The following is a 21,997-nucleotide window of genomic DNA, read 5'->3' on the forward strand; positions in this document are numbered from 1 at the left end:
TGAGATTATGTACGCCGAGAGTTGCCAGATTCTCCTCAAAAAAAGGTTGAATCGTCTCTTTTGTCAGATAGTGGTATGCACATGCATACTTTGGGTTATGTCCTCAAAGGGATTATTCTGCTGTTTCTGGAACCAGCAATTTTTATGTTACAATGATGTATATTTCTTTCTTTGTGGTGTTCTCTTTTCTTTCAAGAGAAGCAAGTATATGGCTGATTCTTGTTCCATTTTAGTCACCCAAGTTTTATCGGTAACTCTTTATAAATGTTTGAATGCTACAGGTACAATGTTGGTGTGAAATGTGCAACAATAACTCCTGGTTAGTGGTAATCATTCTGGACAATTATAGAATTATCATATTTTATCATAAAATATATGTTTATTTCAATTGAAAGCCTGCATTCTTTTAGTAGAAGCACACACTTGATTAGCTAATACTGTGGTTGACCCTATTTTATCAAAAAAAAAAAAAGAATAACTTTATCCATTTTCCTATTGTTTTTTAAAATTGTTCTCATAACTATCCTTTTAGTTGTAGGATTCACAGATCAGTCATTTAATTTTGTCTTTTAACATTCATTTAATCTTGTGGAAATCATACTTCAAATCCCAGCAATGGTCCAAATTAATGGAGACTTACACAATGATAGTGCCAAGCAAGTGGGGGCATAGCATGCAGGCCCTATCTGGTTTTTCAAGACCTGCTCTGGTCAACCTCAACCAGTATAAAAGTTGGGTTGGGTCAGGCTAACATCAAGTTCAATCAAAATTACATTTGTGTTATGGTCTCTTTTTCTCCACATTAGTCCATGAAGAGGCCCTATAACCACATGATGGGGCTCTCATGTACTGCGAGGCCATGTGGGGCGAGGGGCATGGCCTCTTAGAAATAGTTTGAAGCAGTGTTTTAAAACGCAGAATGCGCTTGATGCATTGGGGGGGCTGATGCGGCTCGATGTGGCCTAGATGTGGGTGCATCACCCTAATGCGATCAATAAATATAAAAACAATTTGAAAAAATCTAAAAAAATAGGTTAATGCATAGGAAAAAGTATGGAGGTGATTTATGTGATAGTAGGTATTTAATTTATTCATTAACTCCAAAAGTATTAGCCGTCGGAGATTCTGTATCCACTATCCCCTGATAGATCATAGAAGACATCAAAAAGTAGAAACTAGAAATTTGAAACTAACTTCATAAAACATTCAACAATCATAATCACAAATTTGCAACTACAAACTTTATAGTTACAAAATACAAACTAAAAAGTATACGAAGATTGAACTTCAATTTCTTCTTGGCCCCCCTTGATTTGTTGTCAAAACTTTGCTAAAACTTCGTCAAATCAACACCCAAAATAAACAAGTCAACAACCAAAGATCATCCAAGACGAATATCCAAGAATTTCGAAAACTAAATTTCTGCCACTTTTTTTTTTATTGATTTGATGTCCTAAAGGCCACAGATGTTGCTGATTTTGGTGGTTTGGGGGGTTTAATACCCCTCCAAACCCTTTCGTCCCCTTTTTGGGGCCTATGAAGACTAAAATACCCCTTTTCGAGGGGGTATTTTTCATTTCCCATGCCGGCTGCATATGCGCCCTATGCGGGGCTATGTGCTATGCGGTGGCATGCGATACATATATGGGCACATCCCACCAAAGCGTATAGATGTTATGCAATGCGGCTACCAGTGCATCCTGCATGTTGCGGCCGCGTTTTAAAACACTGGTTTGAAGGTAAAATAAGGTATTTTTGGCCCCAACTGCAACTACAGCCACAGCCAAGGCACGGCTGGTCGGCTGGCCGGCCTTCCTTGTGCATACATCTGTTAAGCACACACAAATTGAGAGCACTTGAGAGCCCATGTCTCTCTCTCTTGTTTCCTAAACATCACATAAGATCTGTAAGTTTTCTTCCATAACTCAGTCAAGTCAACAGGGTCAGGTTATGAGTTAACCCAATTGGGGGTCTTGTGAAGTTGGTTGTTTCTGGGTCAGTTAAAGTGGGGAGGTTGTCCACAAACTAGTGGACCTCCACTTTTTCTCTAGCAAGGGAATTTGCTTTTCTATATTATTTTTGTGGTAAACCTGTGTGATAACAGTAAGTTATCATTGGTCTCCAGAAATTTTGTATCAAACCTCAAAATCCTATCATAAGAGTTTCTCTTGCTCCCATGGAGTGGATACCATTCTAACTTCCCCTGGAACAGCCAAATCGTACCGAGATCCCTTGAGCCACAGATTCGAAACTATCCATAACTCTCAGGTGCACCATTCCTTTTGGATTTTGCTTCTTCAGATCATCCTGTCTTTATGGTTCATTTGCAAACCATCATGAGCCCTTTTACTCGAATCATTCTGTGAACCCAGAATGTACAAGGATTTGTTTAGATTTGCTGAGAAAAGGTCATGAAGTGCTGGAAGCTTTGCATTGGAATAGATCTTGGAACCTGCTTTCCCTTCTAAAGGGAATTAAAGCAATTGATTGCCAATGCGTTTGGAACTGCTCAAATCAGATGATTGTTAGAATGACACGAGCCAAGTTTAGTGGCTCTTTTGGATATTATCAAAGAATGAGTTAGGTGAGGGTCTCGACAGGGTGAATTTCCTGAGACCATCCCCAAGGATGGAAGTGAAAGATGTTTCATTGTGTCTTTGTGTATCATCTTTAGAAGGCTTTTTTTGTATTGGAGGCGGCCCCCTGGGCATGGTTTAAGAGGTTGAGAGACAATGGCTAGGATTTGTTTTGATAGGGTGATAATGATCTCTCCATGTTTATTTCATTCGCTTATGCCTGTATTGTGGCACTGCTATGGTATCTGCATGATAGTTTGATCACGCTTGATGATCCCAGTGTTCTTATCTGGAATGATTACCAAACTTTGAGTTAGACTTTACGGTTCCAGTGGCATAACTCTTGAAATGGAAACTAAACTTTTGAGTTAGTCTATATTAGTTGTTATTCAGTTATAAAGATTACTTGGACTGGGGGAGAGTTTATGCACTGCTGGACAATAACATGTTAAGTCAAATGCTTACTAGGTAGATCATATATACTTTCCTATGATCATATCCAATGTTGTTCATGCTGTTGGCCAGTACATGAGCAATCTCTTGATGGATATTTGTCAATAGTACATCGTATTATACTATTTCTAGGTCATCTACCGAAGTGGAGAATTGTGTATTGTCTCCACATGTATTATAAATATTTAGTCACATGTCTTACTCAGTGAGCTTCTTTTGACCATCAAATCTCCTTACTCCCTTTACGGAGATAAAGCTGGTTCCATGTAGGTTGCTATTAATCTGGTATTCCATGACAAAAAGCACATCGAAATTGACTAGCGGGCTATGAGTTTTAGAATAGGTTTTTTGTTTTTATTTTTTTATGTGTCGCATAAACACCAACTTTTAAGTGTCTGGCATTCTCATTGAAGGGATGGCCTTGGAAAAACACGACTTTCTTGTTAGAAAATTGTCACTGGTAGAGATCCCAAAATGTCTCTTAGTCAGATTGATATATTTCTTGATACATACATATTGTCTTGATATATTAAGTGCATAAGGATATAACAGCCATAGTATCATATAATTACCGTGGGTTTACATGCAGTTCTTAAGTTATTCCCTAGTTAGGCCCTTTATCTTCCCCACAGTTACACTATTAGTTCCCAAGTCTCAGGTTATGAGCAATTTTTGCTGGATTTCCTAGTAAATATCTGCTCCTTGGGATCCAGTTACAAAACTTTTGCTGTTTTCTTTATTGTTATTATTATTATTTTTGGTTCGATTTCTTGCATTCTATCTTGGCTTAAAAGTCTTGATTATAGAAATTTCTCTATGAGCAGATATTGTGTAGTGGGTTGCCTATAAGGATTTTCTGATCCCACAGAACTTGTAATTTTGAGCAATTTGTCACTGTTGTTATCATCGGAGAACTATCTTGTTTGTGTTGATGAATCTCATCTAATGCATATTATTCATGGTGTCTGGATTTTAATAGGCTTTTTTTTCATGTTCATGCATGCAGATGAATCTAGGGTTAAGGAATTTGGCCTGAAGTCAATGTGGAAGAGCCCCAATGGTACAATAAGGAACATACTGAATGGTTGGTATTTACCCTCTCATTAGGCTTGGGGCTTTTAACAGCAATTTGCTTGGTACCTGGCTGTAAAATACTTATGATTACATGGGGTCTTACCTCGTTAGTCATTTTTCACGTGCTACTATACCATTTTGGTGACTATGGCATCTTGATTGGTCACTTTTTTATTTTAAATCATAATGCAAGTGGATGTACGTACCCTTAACACGTTGTAATTTTTATTGTAACTCAAAAAAGAAAAAAAAAAGAAATGGAATGAATACTTAAAGTATCTGGATCTGTTACAAATTTGAAATCTAGTTTTTTTTTTTGGGAGCTATTAACGGTTACAAATTTAAACTCTAGTTGTTGCCGTCAACTTGACAGTTAGGCATGCATCTATTGGTTAGGGGGCGTGATGCTTTAACATATTGTTCCACCATCCATTCTCACTGTGAACATATCATCACCATCATCCAAGCCTTATCCCAATTATTTGGGGTAGGCTCTTTAGCATTCATGATAAGATGTGGCAAAGTTTTATGCTGACTGCTACCTAATGCAACCTACCTCCTTGACCTAGGTTTGGGACAGGTTAATACAAAGATTAAGGTCCTCACCCTTATTAGACCATCACACAATGAACATATAAAAAAAAAAGAAAAAAATGCTGGTACTATCATGTCCAATAAAATGCTGGTACTATCATGTACTATCATGTCCAATAAAATGCTCTCTCTGGTTTGACATCCAATCTGATTTGAATAATATTAATTCAACCAGAGGAGATGTAAACAACCTCAACTTGCTCGTTTTTCATTTTGTAACTATGGGCTTTGTGGAGAATGGGGTGCTTATTTTGACGTTTTTAATAATAGTGATCTGGTTGAGCTTGCCTTTCCTTTTGAAGGATAATGAGACTTCTGTAGTTTTAATGATATACATGTAATATGAAAAGCTTTTCTTTTAAACCTGTAGGTTATATGGTTATTTTTTTCTTTTCTACCCACCCATAAAATATGATAGGCATGATCATTGTTTGAGCAAAATTGATGAATGAATGTTAATTTTAGTTCATAGGGAGCATTCAAAATTGGATTCAATAGGCGATAAGATGAGGGAAAGTAGACTTAGGTGTGCTGGCCATGTGTAGCTAGACCTAATATAGCACCAATTAGGAGGGGCGACTTGGTTCAAGTGGAAGGCTCCAAAAGGGCAGAGGGATGGCCCAAAAGGACATAGATGGAAGTAGTGAGAAAATATATAGGGACTTATGGTCTTAACGAGGGTATGACCCTTGATAGAGTAGAATGGCAGAATAAGATTCGTTTAGCGATCCAAATAGTTGGGATAAGGCTCTGATGGTGATGATGGAGCATTTAAAGGTACTCTATTTTGAATCCACCAGTATAAACGAAACGTGTTGCTTCAAATACTTTACTGAATCTTAATCATCTATTGACATGTCCAAACTGAACTGTGGAGTCAAACTGAACATGTATGAATGCATTCATGCATGCAAATGCTTGTCTATTTGTATTTGTGTTTGTGCGCACACATGCATGTGTATGTACTGCTATTTATGTGTTATATATGGGTATGAGTGCATATTGGTGCATTTATAGCTTGCCCACCGGTGCATTTACGGACTTTTAAAATTTACACGAAATAATGAAGCTTACCATAAACTACTCTCAGCTTCTTATGATATTCATGAAACATGGGCTCTATATTGTGATCAATGTTCAAAAAGGCATAGGCACTATTAATTAAGATGGAAGCTATAATATGATTATTATTTATTAATTAATATCCATAAGATTTGGTTTTTGGATATCAAATATTCACAAAATAACAATTTCATCCAATGTTTATGACTATTCACAAAATATAAGTCCAAATCGGTAAATGTTCCATCTACAAATATGTAAAAATATCGAAAAAGTAATGCCAAACTAATAGGATATCAAATCATCACACATTATACAAAATAAGAACTAATTATTCATAAAAGAATTCGATATAGGACCAATTTCATTGTCCAAGCGAGTTAATAATCAGTTGAGCACAAAAAAGAAAAAAATCAATCTTTCAACTACAAACATGTAAATATATCATAAGAGGAAAAAAAAGTTAAAAAAGAAAAATCAAACAATTCAAAACATAATACGTTATAGCAAAAAAACTCAAAACCCTTATTTAAATATCATAATGGTGTAAACCTCGTCTATTCGATCGCCAAAAGTCCTCACTATTGACCACTAGAAGTTCCGAAAACTACTACGAAGCATTGTTTTTTATTTCGGAAGAAATTAAAAAATTTATCGCTCATTCCATAAATCACAAAATAAAGGTTTTTGGGGAGATTTTTTCTCTTTAGATTGCATGGATTTGGTTTTGGGGTTATAGAATGTCCCCCCAAAACCCCTTTCCCCCCTAAAAAGGTGGGGGAGGGGGGAATTTCTTTTTTGACAGTAGCCGAGGGCATTTTTCCTCCCTCCACAACTTGCATTGAGGCGGTACCTAGGCGGACATCTTGACTGTAGCGCTTAGGTGGTGCCTTGCCTACCTAGGTTGGTACCTAGACGCAAGCCGCCTAGGTGCCCCTCCTAGGTGTTTTAGGCGATAGGCCGTCTAGACACTTGGGCGGTTGAATTTTTGAATATTGATTGTTACGTAGCAACCCAAGTTTTATATCTAATCTCACTATAACTAGGTTGACTCTAACAAATTCTGATATGTGACCAAACCGGTTTGAGTGTTTACTATGTAGAGGGGTATTTCTTGCTTGACACACTTGAAATCCTCTCAATTGAAGTACTACTTAGTGTACCGTTGAGATTTAACTAAGAAGCTATGGCGCAATGCCCTAGAAAATCTGTTCTTTGATAATGTCTTGGTTTACATCTCGTGCCTTGGAACTCTCTTTTTTATTGTGTAGTTAGATGGTAGACAAGGTGTATAGTTCGTGGTAAAAACTTCTCTCGATTTAGATTTCTATGCCGGTTCGCTCTCAGTGTGTTTTATGGCTTGAGGGAAAAAAACACCATCTCTAATGGTGGTTATATCAAAATTCTCTGAAAAAATCTACGTTTATGTTTGTTTAAGTGAGTCGGTCAATTTTTACTATCCTTACAATGTTAAGAAAAGCATAGGTGCACACCAAGGCGGTTTGGGGGCCTAGCTGCCTAGGCGAGCTCCCTAGAACAAGGATGGGTAGGGACAGCCCCTGGCTCCCTCCCCTCCCCCCCCCCTCCAAAAAAAAAAACAAAAGAAGAAAAAAAAGAAGCAAAAAGGAATAAGGAGTTCTTAGGACACGGGTTTCAACCTTAGACAATTTTTAAGGTAATTTTAGAGCCCCAAACCTATTGAGATAAAGGCAAAAAAAACAAGTATTACAAATATAGTGAGTGGTTTAAGAAGGGTGAGGACTTTAAACGTTCCTTTATCCCATCCCAAGCCTAGGTAAAGGAGATGGATTGTGTTAGGTAGGCAGCCAATGTAAAACTTTGCCAAAAGTTTTTATGAAACCTAAATCTATGTAAGACACATCAAATTGCATGAATTCCCAAATATCATTGTAGAAACTTAGAAATAATACTCAAAATCACAAAGGGTTACTTGGCCATGGATCAAAAGTAAAAAAAGACAAAAGACAACAAATTTATGTCACCATCTCGAAACTCAAATTTCCACCACTCAACTCTATGGCATCACCACTTGGGGTTTTCAAGTGTAGCCAAGTATTTGATCATGATGATGCCATGCTATCATCATCAGGGTCATCTCGCCCTCCTCAACATATTGAGTGTCATCCCTCATCTCTCCTGAATCTACTTCTTCATCTTCCTCTCTTGATCCCATCGTCCTCCTCCTCTTTTTCTCCGTTGCCTTCCCCTTCCTTTGGCATTGAGATGGAGCCTAAGTGGTCCTCATAGTACTCATTGCTATCCCAACAGCCTCATAAACTAGGCCCCAAGTCAAGGTCTCTTCAGGGAATACGTCATCGTCCTCGGCATCAACTACCCACTCACATGTGTCATCCATATTAGCAGGTTCAATCGCCTCCTTTTCATTGTGGTGCAGTTGTCAATGACAGTCTTGCAATTTCTGATTATACTGAACGAAGACTAAGTCATTCAGTCGCTTTTGCTTTAGTCTATTCCTCTTCTTTGTATGCACGTAATAGGAAAAAACTAATTGAACAACAAAAATTTATAGAAACATAAATGCATGAACAATAAAAATTTACAAAAACATATATACATAATTAATTAATTTAATATGGTAATAAACTAAGTAAAGAAACAAACAACAATTACTATATAAGTAATGAAGTATTAACTGTTAAATAATATTACCATTTCATAGGTGTTGAAGTTGTTCTCACATCCAAATGAGCTGCAAGTCAGATTTAGTATAGAGACAACCATTTGCCAGAAATTAGGGGTGCTTCCCCATGGCCCATCCACCATGCAGCTATTTCACATAAATGTGAATGTAGAAAATTAGGTATCTGTGTTATTGGAATTCATTACTCAAATCATAAAATCAAAATAAGGAAGTTCTAAACTCACTAGGAGAGGATCTTAGTCTTCTGCCTGATTCCACCTTCTTACCAAGTGACCCAATAAAGACCCTATACATCTCTAATAACATCATTACCTTGTCCTGCACTTCGGGATTGGGCTTGAGCTTGATATTGCATTTGGTTGAATGCATCCATAAATTCAAACTTGCTATGTACCTCATGATCAGTGTAAAAGTGAGCAGGGTTAAGCTAGTACCCTGCTAAAGTGTAGGGGCCTCTCATGCCGGTAGTTTCTATTTATGGTGAAGGGAAAAGACCTTCATATGGTCTTTATTGATCTACAAAAAGCTTATGATAAAGTACCTCAAGATTTAATTTGGTAGGTGTTGGAAAAGAAAGGAGTCTCCAGATACTATATCAACTTGGTGAGAGATATGTATGAGGGAGCGTCACCTAGAATGTGAACAACTAGTGGAGTGACGAGTGAGTTTTCAGTGATAATAGGTTTACATTAGGGATCAGCGTTGAGCCCATACTTCGTTGTCTTAATTATGGACGACTTAAGTAGTCACTTACAAGATGAAATACCGTGGTGTATGTTGTTCGTGGACGACATAATTTTGACTGATGAGACCTGAAGCGGTATCAACACAAAGTTAGATATATTAAATAAGGGAAAAAAAGTGTAGGGATCTAGACCATATTAAATACATTAAGAGTGAGGATCAAAGGGTCTTGGTGAAGGATGAAGAGGTCAACTAAAGGTGGAGAGTTTATTTTTTAAAAATTATTTAATGACAAACACAATGGGAACATAGTGGTAGAAGGCACGGTTGACATAAATAAGGGTAGAGGTCATAAATATGTTCACAGGATTAGGATATCATAAGTGAAAGAAAGCTTTGAAGAAGATGAAGATAAGAAAGGCTTTAGGACCAGATGGTATCTCGATTGATGTTTGGAAGTGCATGGGGGAGATTGGCGTTGTTTGGCCGGCCAAGCTATTCAACAAGGTGTTGAGAATAAAGAAAATGCTAGATGAATGGAGAAAAAGTATTGTGGTACCTATTTGGAAGAATAAAGGAGACAATATAAAATTGTGCGAACTATCGAGGGATCAAACTTACAAGCCACGCTATAAAGTTGTGGGAGAGAATGATTGAGCAACGATTAAGGCATGAAACAATTGTATTAGTAAACTAATTCGATTTTATGTCAGGGAGGTGAACTATTGAGGTTATTTTCCTTCTTATGCAATTGATTGAGAAGCTTAGGACGAAGGGAAAATGCCTCAACATGGTCCTTATTGATCTAAAGAAAGCTTATGATAGAATACCTTGAGATTTGATTTGGTGGGTATTGGAAAAGAAAGGAGTATCCGAACACGACATCGACTTGGTGAGAGATATGTACGAGGGAGTGCTAACTAGTGTGCGAACAACTACTGCGGAGACGAGTGAGGTTTCAGTGACAATAGGTCTACATTAGGGGTCAGTAATGAGTTGAGCCTACACTTATTTGTCTTAGTTATGGACAACTTAACTAGGCACCATAAAAGATACCGTGATATACGTTGTTCGTGGACGAAATAAGTTTGATCGATGAGACCTGAAACGACGTCAACATAGAGTTAGAACTTTGGGGATGCTCTAAAATCTAAAGATTTTACGATTAGCTGGATTAAAATAGAGTATATGGAATGTAAGTTTAGTAATAATAGGAGTAGAGACGAGGAACTAGTTAAGATGGACGACCAAAAATATAAAAACGAGCGCACTTTTAATATCTTAGTCGGTAATCCAAGAAAATGGAGAGACTGAAGAAGATGTCGCGCATAAAATTAGAGCTGAGAGGCAAAGTGGAGATGTGGAATCGGAGTTTCATGTGATCGCCGCATACTAATGAAGCTGAAGGAGAAATTCTATAAGACAACTGTGAGACCAGCTTTTCTTTATGGAGCGGAATATTGGGCGGTCAAGAAACGAGATACCCATAGGATGAGTGTAACTGAGATGAGGATGTTGAGATGTATTTGAAATGAATACATTCAGGAGAACTTAGATGTGACTCCAATAGGCGATAAGATGAGAGAAAGTAGACAGGTGGATTGGCCATGTGCAGTGCAGATCAAATACATCACTTGTTAGGAGTTGCAAGTTGGTTCAAGTGGAAGGCTCAAAAAGGACAAGGTGTAGGCCCAAAAGGACATAATTGTTAGTAGTGAGAAATGATATGGGGACTTATGGCCTTACTGAGGGTATGACCCTTGATAGAGCAGAATGGCAGACCATGATTTGTGTAGCTAACCTCAAATAGTTGGGAAATGGCTCTAACGATAATGATGATGATTTCACAACCGTTTTCTCATTATTCTCAAAAAATATCTTGATTTCTTCCTTTGTGTCCTCTATGGCTTTATAGATGTGGCCCATAGCTGGTTTCCTCTTAAGCATCAACCATTTTAAGAACCTTTACTAATGGGAGAAAAACATACAATGCATTTGGACGTTATTCCAGAATCTCGAGTCCATGATAATATCCAAAACAACTTTCTATCTGCATTCTTGGCCCACTTGGACTTGGTTCAATCCTCAGATACAAACATCGACCTCAGGTTTTCCTTTTGATCATATAAGGATTGCAATGACAAGTAGGGGGTGGCAATTCTAGTCACCCTTGGCCTCACCAAGTTTGTATTCTCAGTGAACGTCTTCATCATGGCTAAGACCTGACCAATATAAAATTCCCTATGTGAAAAACTCACAATGAAATGCATTCAAAAGAACTAAAATCAGTAACAAAGAAGCATAAACATAGTATGTATTAGGTTCTATATTATGTTCTTACTTGAGCATGACTGTATAAATAAACTGTGAAGGTCCTCATTTTTTTATGGTTGTGTTGATTGACTTCCTCTTACCAATTCCCTCAAGCGTGAGGTCTATGCAGTGAACTGCCCAAAGGGACCAGAAAATATGTGGCCTCTTCTCCATCAATAACTTAGTGGCCATCATATTAGCGATGTGCATATTGGTCACTACTTGGACGACTCTATCCTCTCCTTCCTCTATGCATTGGTCCACCAAATTACAAATGAATTCCACATCATTAATAGACCTTAAGAACATTTTCCCTAATGAACAGTTTACCATCAAATTCATAATGCTTCTATTCCTCTTATATGTGCAACCATCGGTCATGATATTGCAATCATACCCCACGCGTCCCTATGGGTTTTCTAATAGTTATTAGTGAGCTGTTCTTCTTTCCTAAGCAATGGCACCTTAAGCTCATAAGCAGTTGGAGCCTTAATCCTTGGTCCAAGTGGGCCTACTACTTCCAATATAGTGTGGAAGCTACTCAAGGTAGTGGTATTAAAAGAAATGCCTGCTTGGAAGAACCTCCTGGCCACAGATTGTGCCACCTTATCTCTATCCTCTTTTTAAATTGGGTCCCTAAACTTGTTTGACCCCTTTCTCATGGTAGAATCTTAGGATCCGGGGGGGATGGGGTTGGTGGGGTGGGGGGGAGGAAAGCATCCATAAGCCCTCTTCTTTTTGGCCTATTGGAAGATCCAACTTCGGCATAAACATCTTCCTCTTCCCAAACTCCATAAATATCTACACTCCTTAAAATTTCTTCATGTGTTTTCTTTGCCTCCTTTTTCTTTTTTTTCACCCCCTTCAAGTGCTCTTTCATCTCTCTCCTAATCTCAGCCAGTACTAGAGTTCATGGGGCCACATCCCATCTAATGCTGACTAAATGTATCTTTAATTTGTTTGGCTGAGGTGGATCCCTCGATATTACAATTAGATTTTTAGACCTAGTTGCATGGCACGCTTTCAATTATTTACACAGGTATTTTATTTAGGATTTCTTATCCCTATATTCTCTGTGACACTAATACCAATTGGTTTTTAATTTTTTATTTTTGAGGTGAGTTGACACAAATACTAATTGGTTTTTATTTTTTTTATTTTTGAGGTAAGGTTGACACTAATACCAATTTTTTATTTATTTTTTATTTAGAATTTCTTATCCATATATTCCTTGTGACACTAATACCAACTGCCTTGTCGCCTAGGCAGTTTTTTTTCAAAAAGTCCTAGTGGTGGGCAAGGTGGCATACTCTAGGCGGGTCCAGTTAGGTGCCCGCCTTGGTGCCGTCTCGACTAATGGCAGAAAACGCTATTCGAAAAATGTGTAAAATCGTAATTTTACTCCCTTAAAAGGGGGGGTAAAGGTTTTTGGAGGCCCTTCTTGTCCCCAAAAACATTTTTACTGAAGTTTAGAGTGAGAAACAATTGGAAAAAAAAACTATAGATTTGAAGATTTGTTTAGTGATCAAAATTGTTTTTTGACCTCCTTGAATGATCACGAAATTAAATGACATTCATCCCCAATCTATTTGAGGCTTATAGTGGTTCTAAAAAAGGAGAGTTGTGTTTTGGTTTGGCCCGATATCGAATCCACTTCAAGAAGGCTGGTATATTTTAATAGTTTTTATCAGACTTTATATTCTTTTTCTGCAATGTCTAATGATGTTATTCTTTGCTATTTGTATTTTTTTATGATACCTTGTGATATATATTTGATGTGTTATTGTCTACTTGGATTATTATTTTCCCATTTTGATGCGTAGTTTGGGTCTTTGAGACAACAATGCAATAAAAAAGTCCATTGCCCCCAAGCCAAATGAATATTATTTTTTACTTCTTTATGAATTTACTTGTGTCATTCATAAACCATATCTTTTCTCTCAATTTTTTGGATTAGTTAGTTTAACAATTGCTTAATGTTTATTAAATAATTGCATGTGTAATATGTTTTTTCGATTTTGTGGTATATGATTGCAATTTTGATGTGTATATTTTACCTAGATTTTTTTTTGGGTTAGTAAGAACTCAATATATTAAAGGTCAATGTATCTATTATTTTTTCTTCATTTCCTATTCTTAATTTTTTAGATGACCATTTTCTTTTTTTTTTTTGAATGACTAATTTGAAGTTTCAAATATTTAGGCTAGTAGTTGTAAATTAACCTTGCTTTTGTGTATGTATTTACAATTTTCACTTTTTGTAAATATTTTCAAGTTTTGCTTTGTTGTTTTTGTGTAATTTTTAAGCTTAGGTGATAAGTTGATACTTGGTAGATAAAGGTTATAATTGAAATTCTTCCTCGGCTTCAAGTAAACAAAGTGATCTACGTTGGAAATATGGATATTGTCCCAACCCTAGTGACAAGAATAGAGTAGCTTGCAAGTTTTGCAAAATAGAGTATAATGCTGGTATTAATAGATTGAAAAAGAATTTGGCCAGCATAAGAAGGGATGTCGCATCGTGTGCTCAAGTCCCTGCAGAAGTCAGGAAAAAGAAGTTGGATAACATAGAGGGGGTCCAAAAGAAGAAAGAACCAGTCAAAAAGGGATATTTAGACACGAGGACCTCTGTAAACTTAATCCATGGCATACCTGAATATGATGAAGATGAAGAGGAAGGAGCCTCCATAAGTTGACAAAGCACCATTGGGCATAAGAGACCTCGAACAAGAGGGCCTCTTTGATACATTTTTCCCGCATCTTGATCCTGATGTGGTGGTTCGCGAAAAGGAACCAGTGCAGAGTACTTTAGAGAGTTAATTGAAGAAGCAAGAGAGAGAAAGGGTGAATCGGTACGTGGCTCGATGGTACTTTCAAGCGGGTCTACCGTTTAATGCTGACACTTTAAAGAGCTTTTGTGCTATGTTTGAGGCAGTGGGGCAGTTTTTCCCAGGATATAGGCCTCCTACACTTTATGAGCTCTAGGGGCCTTTGTTGAGGAAAGAGGTGGAATTAATAACTGACTACCTAAAGACCCACAAGGATTGTTGGGGCAGATGTGGGGTGACTATTACGACATATATGTGGACTAACAGGAAGTCTAGGACTGTCATAAACTTATTAGTTAATTTCCCCATGGGAACTATTTCTTTGAAGTTCATTGACGCATCCGATAAGATTCATGATTCTGCCTTCATATATGGTGTTGTGGATCAGTGCATTGAAGAGGTGGGGGCGGCACATATTGTGCAGGTTGTCACAGATATGGCTAAGGCCAATATGCTAGCTGTTAGATTATTGGATATTTCGAAGCCACACGTTTTCTAGACGCCTTGTGCAGCTCATTGTATAGATCATATGCTTGAAGAGATTGGCAAAAAGAAAGCGGTGCATGAAATGTTAGAAAAAGCCAGAGCCATAACAATTTTTATATATAGCCACACGTATGTTTTGGCGATGAGGAATTTTACAGATGGAACTGACTTGGTGTGGCCAGGGGTCACCAAGTTTGCCACCTCATTCTTGTCTTTAGAATCTTTGAATAAACAAAGCGACAAGCTTCGAACCATGTTTGTATTTGAAGCTTGGAAGGGGAGCAAGTGGTCTATGGAGGCCAAGGGAAAAAAGGTCTATGACATTATTATGTCAACCAAGTTTTGGATTGGGGTTCAATTTTGCCTTGATGTTTTTGAGCCACTTGTGAAAGTGATTCGTCTTGTTGACAGTGAAAGGGAACTGGCAATGGGGCACATTTTCAAAAGCAATGGATGTTGCTAGAGAAGAAATCAAGCGGAGCTTGAAGCAAGATGAAAAAATATATGGCCCCATCTTGAAAATTGTCGATGGCAAGTGCGATCTACGGTTAAAGAGACCACTATAGCTAGCAAGGTATTTTCTCAATCCTGCTTATTTCTATTAAAATCCTGAGGTAGAGAGAAGGGATTCTATCGTGGTGGCATTTAACAAGTGCAATGTGAGGCTCCACCCCGACTCAGATGTCCAAGACAAAGTGTCTGTGGAACTTGACTTATATTGTTACTCAATGGGGACAAGATCGAAACTTGTAGCGAAACAGGGCCGGCCATAGACACTTGGGACGAACATCGCAGCCAAGAAAAGGACAGAGATATATCCATGCAAGTTGAAGATATATTTGTCATTTCAATTTAACTTGACTCTACTTTTCTAAATTCTAAGTTTACATAGATATATGTACCTTACATATTTTTATTGTTAAATGTATTATAGCCTCTTTGAGGGCCAACCATGGACAAACTATCCCCAACTTGCGAAGGATGTGAATAGATATTGAACTTGACTTGTACATCGTCCAACTGTTAGTACATCTTCAGCACCTTCGAGATGGTGAATATTCTATTTACCCTCATGTCCTATCAATTTACGACACTAACTTTATCGATACATTTCTTAAAGTAAAGAATTGCAATATGGAAGTGGTATACTCTGAAATGGGTACATACAAAGAAGAGAAATAGACTCGAGCAGAAGAGACTAAACCACCTTGTTTTCGTTCAATACAATCAAAGGCTGAAGGAGCACCATCAAGATCGGTTTTAAATTGAAGACCTCATACTTGTGAAAGATTTAGATCCAACAAGTAAGCGGTTGGTTGAGCTTGATGCTGGAGATGAGCTCGTATTCGAGGGAGAGAGCATGAGATGGACCCAAGTGTAAGAGGCAGCTTGTTTGGCATCAAGCCCTAGGACAGCTACTAGATCCCAAATACGAAGAAAGGGGAAGGAAGTTGCCCAGAAAAGGGAAAGGGGAAGGGGAAGGGGAAGAAGAAGGCACAGACGAAGAGAACGACGATGATCTTGGAGGAAGAGGAGGATGTAGACATAGAGGACACAAACGAAGAAGGTTTTCATGTGGAGGAGAATGACTGTGATGATGATGCTTTGACATCATGATCAGATTCAGGTGGACTGCATGCTGGATGTCAACCTCAGTTGCTAGTAATGATGAAATTCAACCTCTTAATTTAGTTCATCATATTTGTGGGGTGAAGAATACTTTTTGTAGTTTATGGCCTCTGATGGTCTATTGTGACTTTTTTTTAATGACTTTTGAGTATCTGTTGTGACTTGTGATTTGCGAGATTTAAAGGACATCTTGAGTTGATTTTATCTTTAATGTTGCTTTTATAAGTATTTCATTTATAGTCAAAAGTCGTAAATGTTTATGTTTCATTTGTACTTCCGACATCTTAACAATATATTGTATATAAAACTTAATCATTAAATAAAAAAAAGGCAATTCTATATACAACAAAATGGGGGGAGGTGGGGGGTTCCAACTTTTAAAAAAAAGTTAAGACATGCCGCCTTTGTGTCTGGGAGCCTTGGCGGCCCAGACCCCAAACCACCTCCGCATTTTTGAACATTGTTGTATAACAATATTACAAAAAATCCATATGCCCTGCTTGGCAGCTCGCGAGACTGAGTGCTCAAGAGAGAGGCAATAAAGAACACAAAAAAAAAAGATGGAAAAGGAGAAAAAGGTATTAAGGTAATGCACAACTATGTGCTCCAAAAAATGACATTAAAATCTCCATTCTATAGAAAACCCGGCTACCCATTAGGGGAGCTCTTGTACTAAAAAACAGATGGGGACATCAGTGAGAACATAACCTATAGGCAACATAGAGAGAGAGAGAGAGAGAGAGAGAGAGAGAGAGAGAGAGAGGAAGTGGAGAGAGAGTAGTGTCAATCTCTGGTACTTCAACTTGTTGAAGGTACAACCATTGAGTTGTTGCCTCTCGCATGAGCCACCCCGCGCACCTTCTGTCAGCAGGTCAACATGATGGTTGGCCATTCTTGGATTATGGTAGAAAGTCACCTGGAAGTTCTTGCAAATCATAAAGATATGGGCGAAAAGATAAGCAAGTCTCCCTGGAGGTTGAGCCTCCCTTGCAACCTAAAAGATCATATTCCTAGCATCCCCTTCCACTACCAAAAGCCCAAAACTAGTGAAGAGGGGGATAATGCACCCACAAGAATAGCTGCAAGAATAGATGTAGATTCGGCTATAATGGAGTCTATTCTATGAACCTTGAGAAGTATAGAATTTCCCCTTCATGGCTGGCCAAACTGCCTCGAACCCCGAGGGCCTGGGTGATTGGCAAGCACTCAACTACATTTAGCTTAAGAATACCTTGAGGCAGAGGGGTTAAGTGATGGAGGTTTTGGGGCAAGACGAACTATGTCATGCCAATTTCACCTTAAGTATGGCATCATGGCTATCTTTAGAGAAAACAGTCCCTAAAGGACAATTCACTAACAAATTCATCTGACTTCTTCTCTTCCTATGACTCCAAGTGTAACACCCCATACTGAGTCCATGCATCCTTCTACGACTCTGCAATATCCCTTGTGACATGCACCTCTTTTTTCCAAAGAGGCTTTGAAAGCTTGACAATATTGGCAATGTAAAATTCCAGGTTGCAAATTCAAAATTTCTTTTTATTTTAGTTTATTAATTGCTGAACATTCTTCTTATAGGTGCCACAATTACAACAAAATAGCCTACTACAACCTAGGATCTTAAAGTCTTAGTGCCAAGAATAAACTTTATTCGAAAATAAAAAAAACTTAACAACTTTAGAAAATAAATAAGCAAGAACAGCAGTAAATAAAATTAAATAAATATGGGAAGAGCTAAAACTTAACAACTTCAAGAAATAAATAAGCAAGAACAATAGTAAATAAAATTAAATAAATATGGGAAGACTTATTGACTTTTGCCTAGGACTCCCCCCTTAGGGCTTAGACACCCCACACCTGATCGCTTCACCATTGACGCACTTGATCCTAGGACCTGCCAAAAGCATCAATATGAAATTGAGCACCTCTAGGACTCCCTTTTTGAAATTTATAGGGCAAGAGAGCTAGTAGGGTTTCACTAGAACCCTTTTTCTACCTTGGGGCATGCCACAACTGGCATCTCCCCAATTTAAATCAAGAGGGTTAGGTGTTCCCCCTTCCATGGCTCTTTCTTTGAGGTGCGTGCCACCCCTACGCTTATTGCATAGCATGCCACCTTTATGAGGGAGGAGAAAGAGGACCTAGTGAGAGAGAGATGAGGGAGAGAGTGTGTCGTGGAGAGAAGAGAGGGAGAGAAGAGAGATATCTGTGTTGAAATAACGGAGAGACCTTGTATTTATAGGCCTCTAGGGCTAGTTGTCCTAGTCAGATTAGGAATTCAAGATCAGTTAGGTTTTTTTAAGGTGAGCTGTGTGATAAGAGAGAAGGTTTAATCTAAACCATTCACCTCCAAGATTAGGAACCTATCCCCTGAGATTTGACCCATGTCTACTTCTAATCTATCTAGAACTTTGATTAGTCAAAACTTATCCTCTAGAATTATCTAGAACAATCCAAAAATCCTTCTTTCACAAAGGGATAACAAGTTCTAATTAATTCAAACTTGGTCAAAGATAAGATAATCTTTTACAAAAAATTTTCAACGAAATAATATTTTCATTAAGAAAATATCTTTTAAAAACACATAACATTATGTATTATCTTTAAAATATGTTTGCCACTTAAAAAATGGGCCACCGATAAAGAGGGATGTGTGGCCTCTAGTGGGCCCCACATGATGTCCATTAGTGGGGCCCACATGTGTGGTTTAGCCACTTCACATGGGTCCGACATAATAAAATAGAACTTTTAGAATGCCCTTGAGATTTTAAAATTTCAGAAATACACTCTTAGGGTTTTTACATAATTAAAATTCGTTTTTAAAATTATGAAAATTTCCTAAAATTCACAATGACATATTTCAGTTTAAAACAATATTTCTGGAGTTTCATAAAAATCTAAAACACACAGAATTACAACTTAGAAGTGGATAGGTACTTAATGGGTAAAAAAGAAGCGAATATCAGGGCAATCCACCCATGTCAGGATCTATGACCCACTATTGTCTTCTCAAACTAACCCAATAGGACCCATGACTCACAATCAAGTGCAGGAGCTCATGATTGGCTCGTCAAAGTTAATTAATAAATAGTAGAACCATAGTCTCAGTATGTGGATTACATGCCCCCCTCCCCCCCCCTTCCCCCCCAAAGAGCAACTCAAAGGCACACATAGTCCAAAGGGGCGTTCTCTATACGCATGTACACGAGTCCATCTATATAGGGTTGCTTCCCAAGATGCGGCTATCATATGTACATGCCAAGCAATACTTTTGTTCAGGCTTTGGCCCTTGCTCTCACAGGCCCTTCCTTTGCATACAGGAAACAACACAATGCTCCTAGCCTACAAATAATGCCCCTGGGCATCTCTTCGATAGTAAACCCTCGACGGTAGTTCTACATGCCCAAGGGTAAGGGTTTTGGCCATGACCCAGTGCCATAGACCGCCCAACCTTGGTCAATCCGCCACAATGCGCTCCCACTGAAGTGCACAAATTACTATAAATGATTTTACCTGCAAGCTCTCTAGGCCTTTATAGGCCACAAGCCCCAACACAGGTCATAGGGGGTTGGGGGCTTCAACTCAAGTCCAAATTGGTCAATTTCCTCGGCCAAGGTGTAGAAGCTGCTTAGGTGAGCGACATTGAAAGGGATGCTTGTTTCATAAAACCATTGGGCAATATATTTAGCAGTTCTCTCTCTTTCCTTCTCGATTCTATTCTCAATGGTTGTTTGCATCTTGGTTTCTCAATTGCAACCTCAGGGTCAGGCCCGGTAAAAAATGTATCCACATGCCCTCCTAACCTAAGGTCACTTAGGGCCCCAAGATTCAATTACAACTCCTCTTTCTTTTTTAGACTTAGACAGAGCAAGCTACTCCACCTCATCACGCCCCTCATCACTCTCATCATTATCATAAGCACGAACCCTTGACCATAACTCTTTTTTCTCTTTTATTATTTTTACTAAGTTCATATAATCTTTAATCTCCTCCTTAATCGCATTAGGAACCTTTTTACATGGGGCATCGTCCCCCTGATACCAGCAAGATGTTTGTTAAGCTAGTTTATATCCTCATTTGTATCTATTTCACAATAATAGCATCTTATACAATTATTATCTAGAGGATTCGAGTTATAACTATATTTCAAACTTGGAGCACCACTTCTAGTAGAGCCCGAAGAAGACATCGCGAAATAACAAAGGCAATCTCATGTACAAAGTTTTTTCATTAACTTGGATTGCTCGATATTCAATTTTCCACCTTTGAGATGTTTCACAATCTCAAATGCTTCCTAAAAACCCTATAATAAGCTTAAAAAATCTACAAAATGAAATCTAAACCAATTGGATGATGTTTGGATCGATTTTTACAAACTTTGGAATACTCGATCTAGCTTATGAAATGCAAAAATGTGTTCTTTTTTTCAAATTTTTCTCACTCTAAAAAGTTACAAAAGGAGTTTAAGAACCTAACCCCCCCCCCCCCACCCCCCCCCCCCCACCCCCCCCCCCCACCCCCCCCTGCGCGCACACACACACACCCTCCACCCCTTATTTTGGGGGGAAAAGAACAAAAATGTCCTTATACGGGGGCATTTTCACCCTTGGATAGGCACGGTCCTTGGGCGCCTGCCTAGGGCTAGGCACTAGGCCTCGGTGGGCATCCATGGACCGAACGCCCAAAAGGGCCGCCTAGGCATGGGCAACTTGCCCAGCCCCCTGTCCCACCTAGGCGCTAGGTGGGCTTCTTTTTGAAACATTGATTGAACTTGTCGTTCAAACTTCTGGAATAAGGGTTAAGCCTTATGGCTACAAGAGGTTATGGAACATGTCATTTCTCCTAACCAAATTGACTACGTTAAAATCATACCAGTACTTGATGGGGTTCTCACCGCTCATGAGGTAATTCACTCTAGACACCTCAACAAGGACCTTGGTCTTATCCTTCAATTGGATTGAGAGAAAGCCTACAACTGTATCCACTGGAACCTCCATGGGGATTTGCTCAACAAGATTTGTTTCGGAGGTGAGAAAGTGGATACAAGGTTGCACTTCAATGGGCTCCTTTGTCCTCATCAATGGCATCCGTCTAAGATATTTTAGCCTTTTAGAGGCATCAGACTAGGCATCCCACTCTCACCTTTTCCTCTTTGCCATCGTGGCAATGAGTTTTTGGCCAATCCATATCTAGACTGTTCCAAGGAGGGAAATGTTTTCAAGTAAACCTCAAGGGTTTGGAAGAGAATTCTTGTTAAATGTTAGAAATTCATGGAGAATATAAGATGTAAAGTAATGATTGGAGGAAGGTGTAGTTCCAATGTGATCTTTGGATAGGTAAACAACCACTACAAATGCTCTAGCCCGGCCTTTTCAGTGTTACATCCAATCCTAACGCCACTATGGCCTTTTCTGGTGAAACTAATAATCATATAATAGTATGGTTCTAGATTCAAGGGAGCCCTCTTTGAACAACAAATTAACAATCTCCTCTACATGCTTCATCTCCTCCAACATCTCTTTCTGACCGAGACGGAAGATGTCAAAGTCATTTGGACCCTTTCTCGTTCAGGCAACATCCCGGTCTCCTCCTACCATGCCATGGACCCAACACAA

The 21,997-nt window shown here is 38.5% G+C and overlaps 1 protein-coding gene across 13 annotated transcripts in view; it reads left to right on the forward strand.

The window, feature by feature from the left end:
- LOC18430862 (isocitrate dehydrogenase [NADP], chloroplastic/mitochondrial) overlaps nucleotides 1-21,997 on the forward strand; it is a 73,948-nt gene that overhangs the window by 15,010 nt on the left and 36,941 nt on the right. For 8 of the 13 annotated variants that reach the window (XR_016050804.1, XR_016050805.1, XR_016050806.1 and 5 more), the window contains 2 exons: nucleotides 282-319; nucleotides 4,036-4,113. Coding sequence is in view for 9 of the 13 variants with exons in the window: in XM_020665192.2 (XP_020520851.1) it covers nucleotides 282-319; nucleotides 4,036-4,113 (116 nt within the window). In the remaining 4 variants the exon portion in view is untranslated. Of the gene's footprint in view, nucleotides 1-281; nucleotides 327-4,035; nucleotides 4,114-21,997 lie in introns of all 13 variants that reach the window. The other 5 variants (XM_088860226.1, XM_088860223.1, XM_088860227.1 and 2 more) reach the window with 2 other exon arrangements.

Source organism: Amborella trichopoda, chromosome 3 (assembly GCF_054954075.1).
Source record: "Amborella trichopoda isolate Santa Cruz 75 chromosome 3, AtrichopodaSantaCruz75HAP2 v2.0, whole genome shotgun sequence".
Classification (NCBI taxonomy): Eukaryota; Viridiplantae; Streptophyta; class Magnoliopsida; order Amborellales; family Amborellaceae; genus Amborella; species Amborella trichopoda.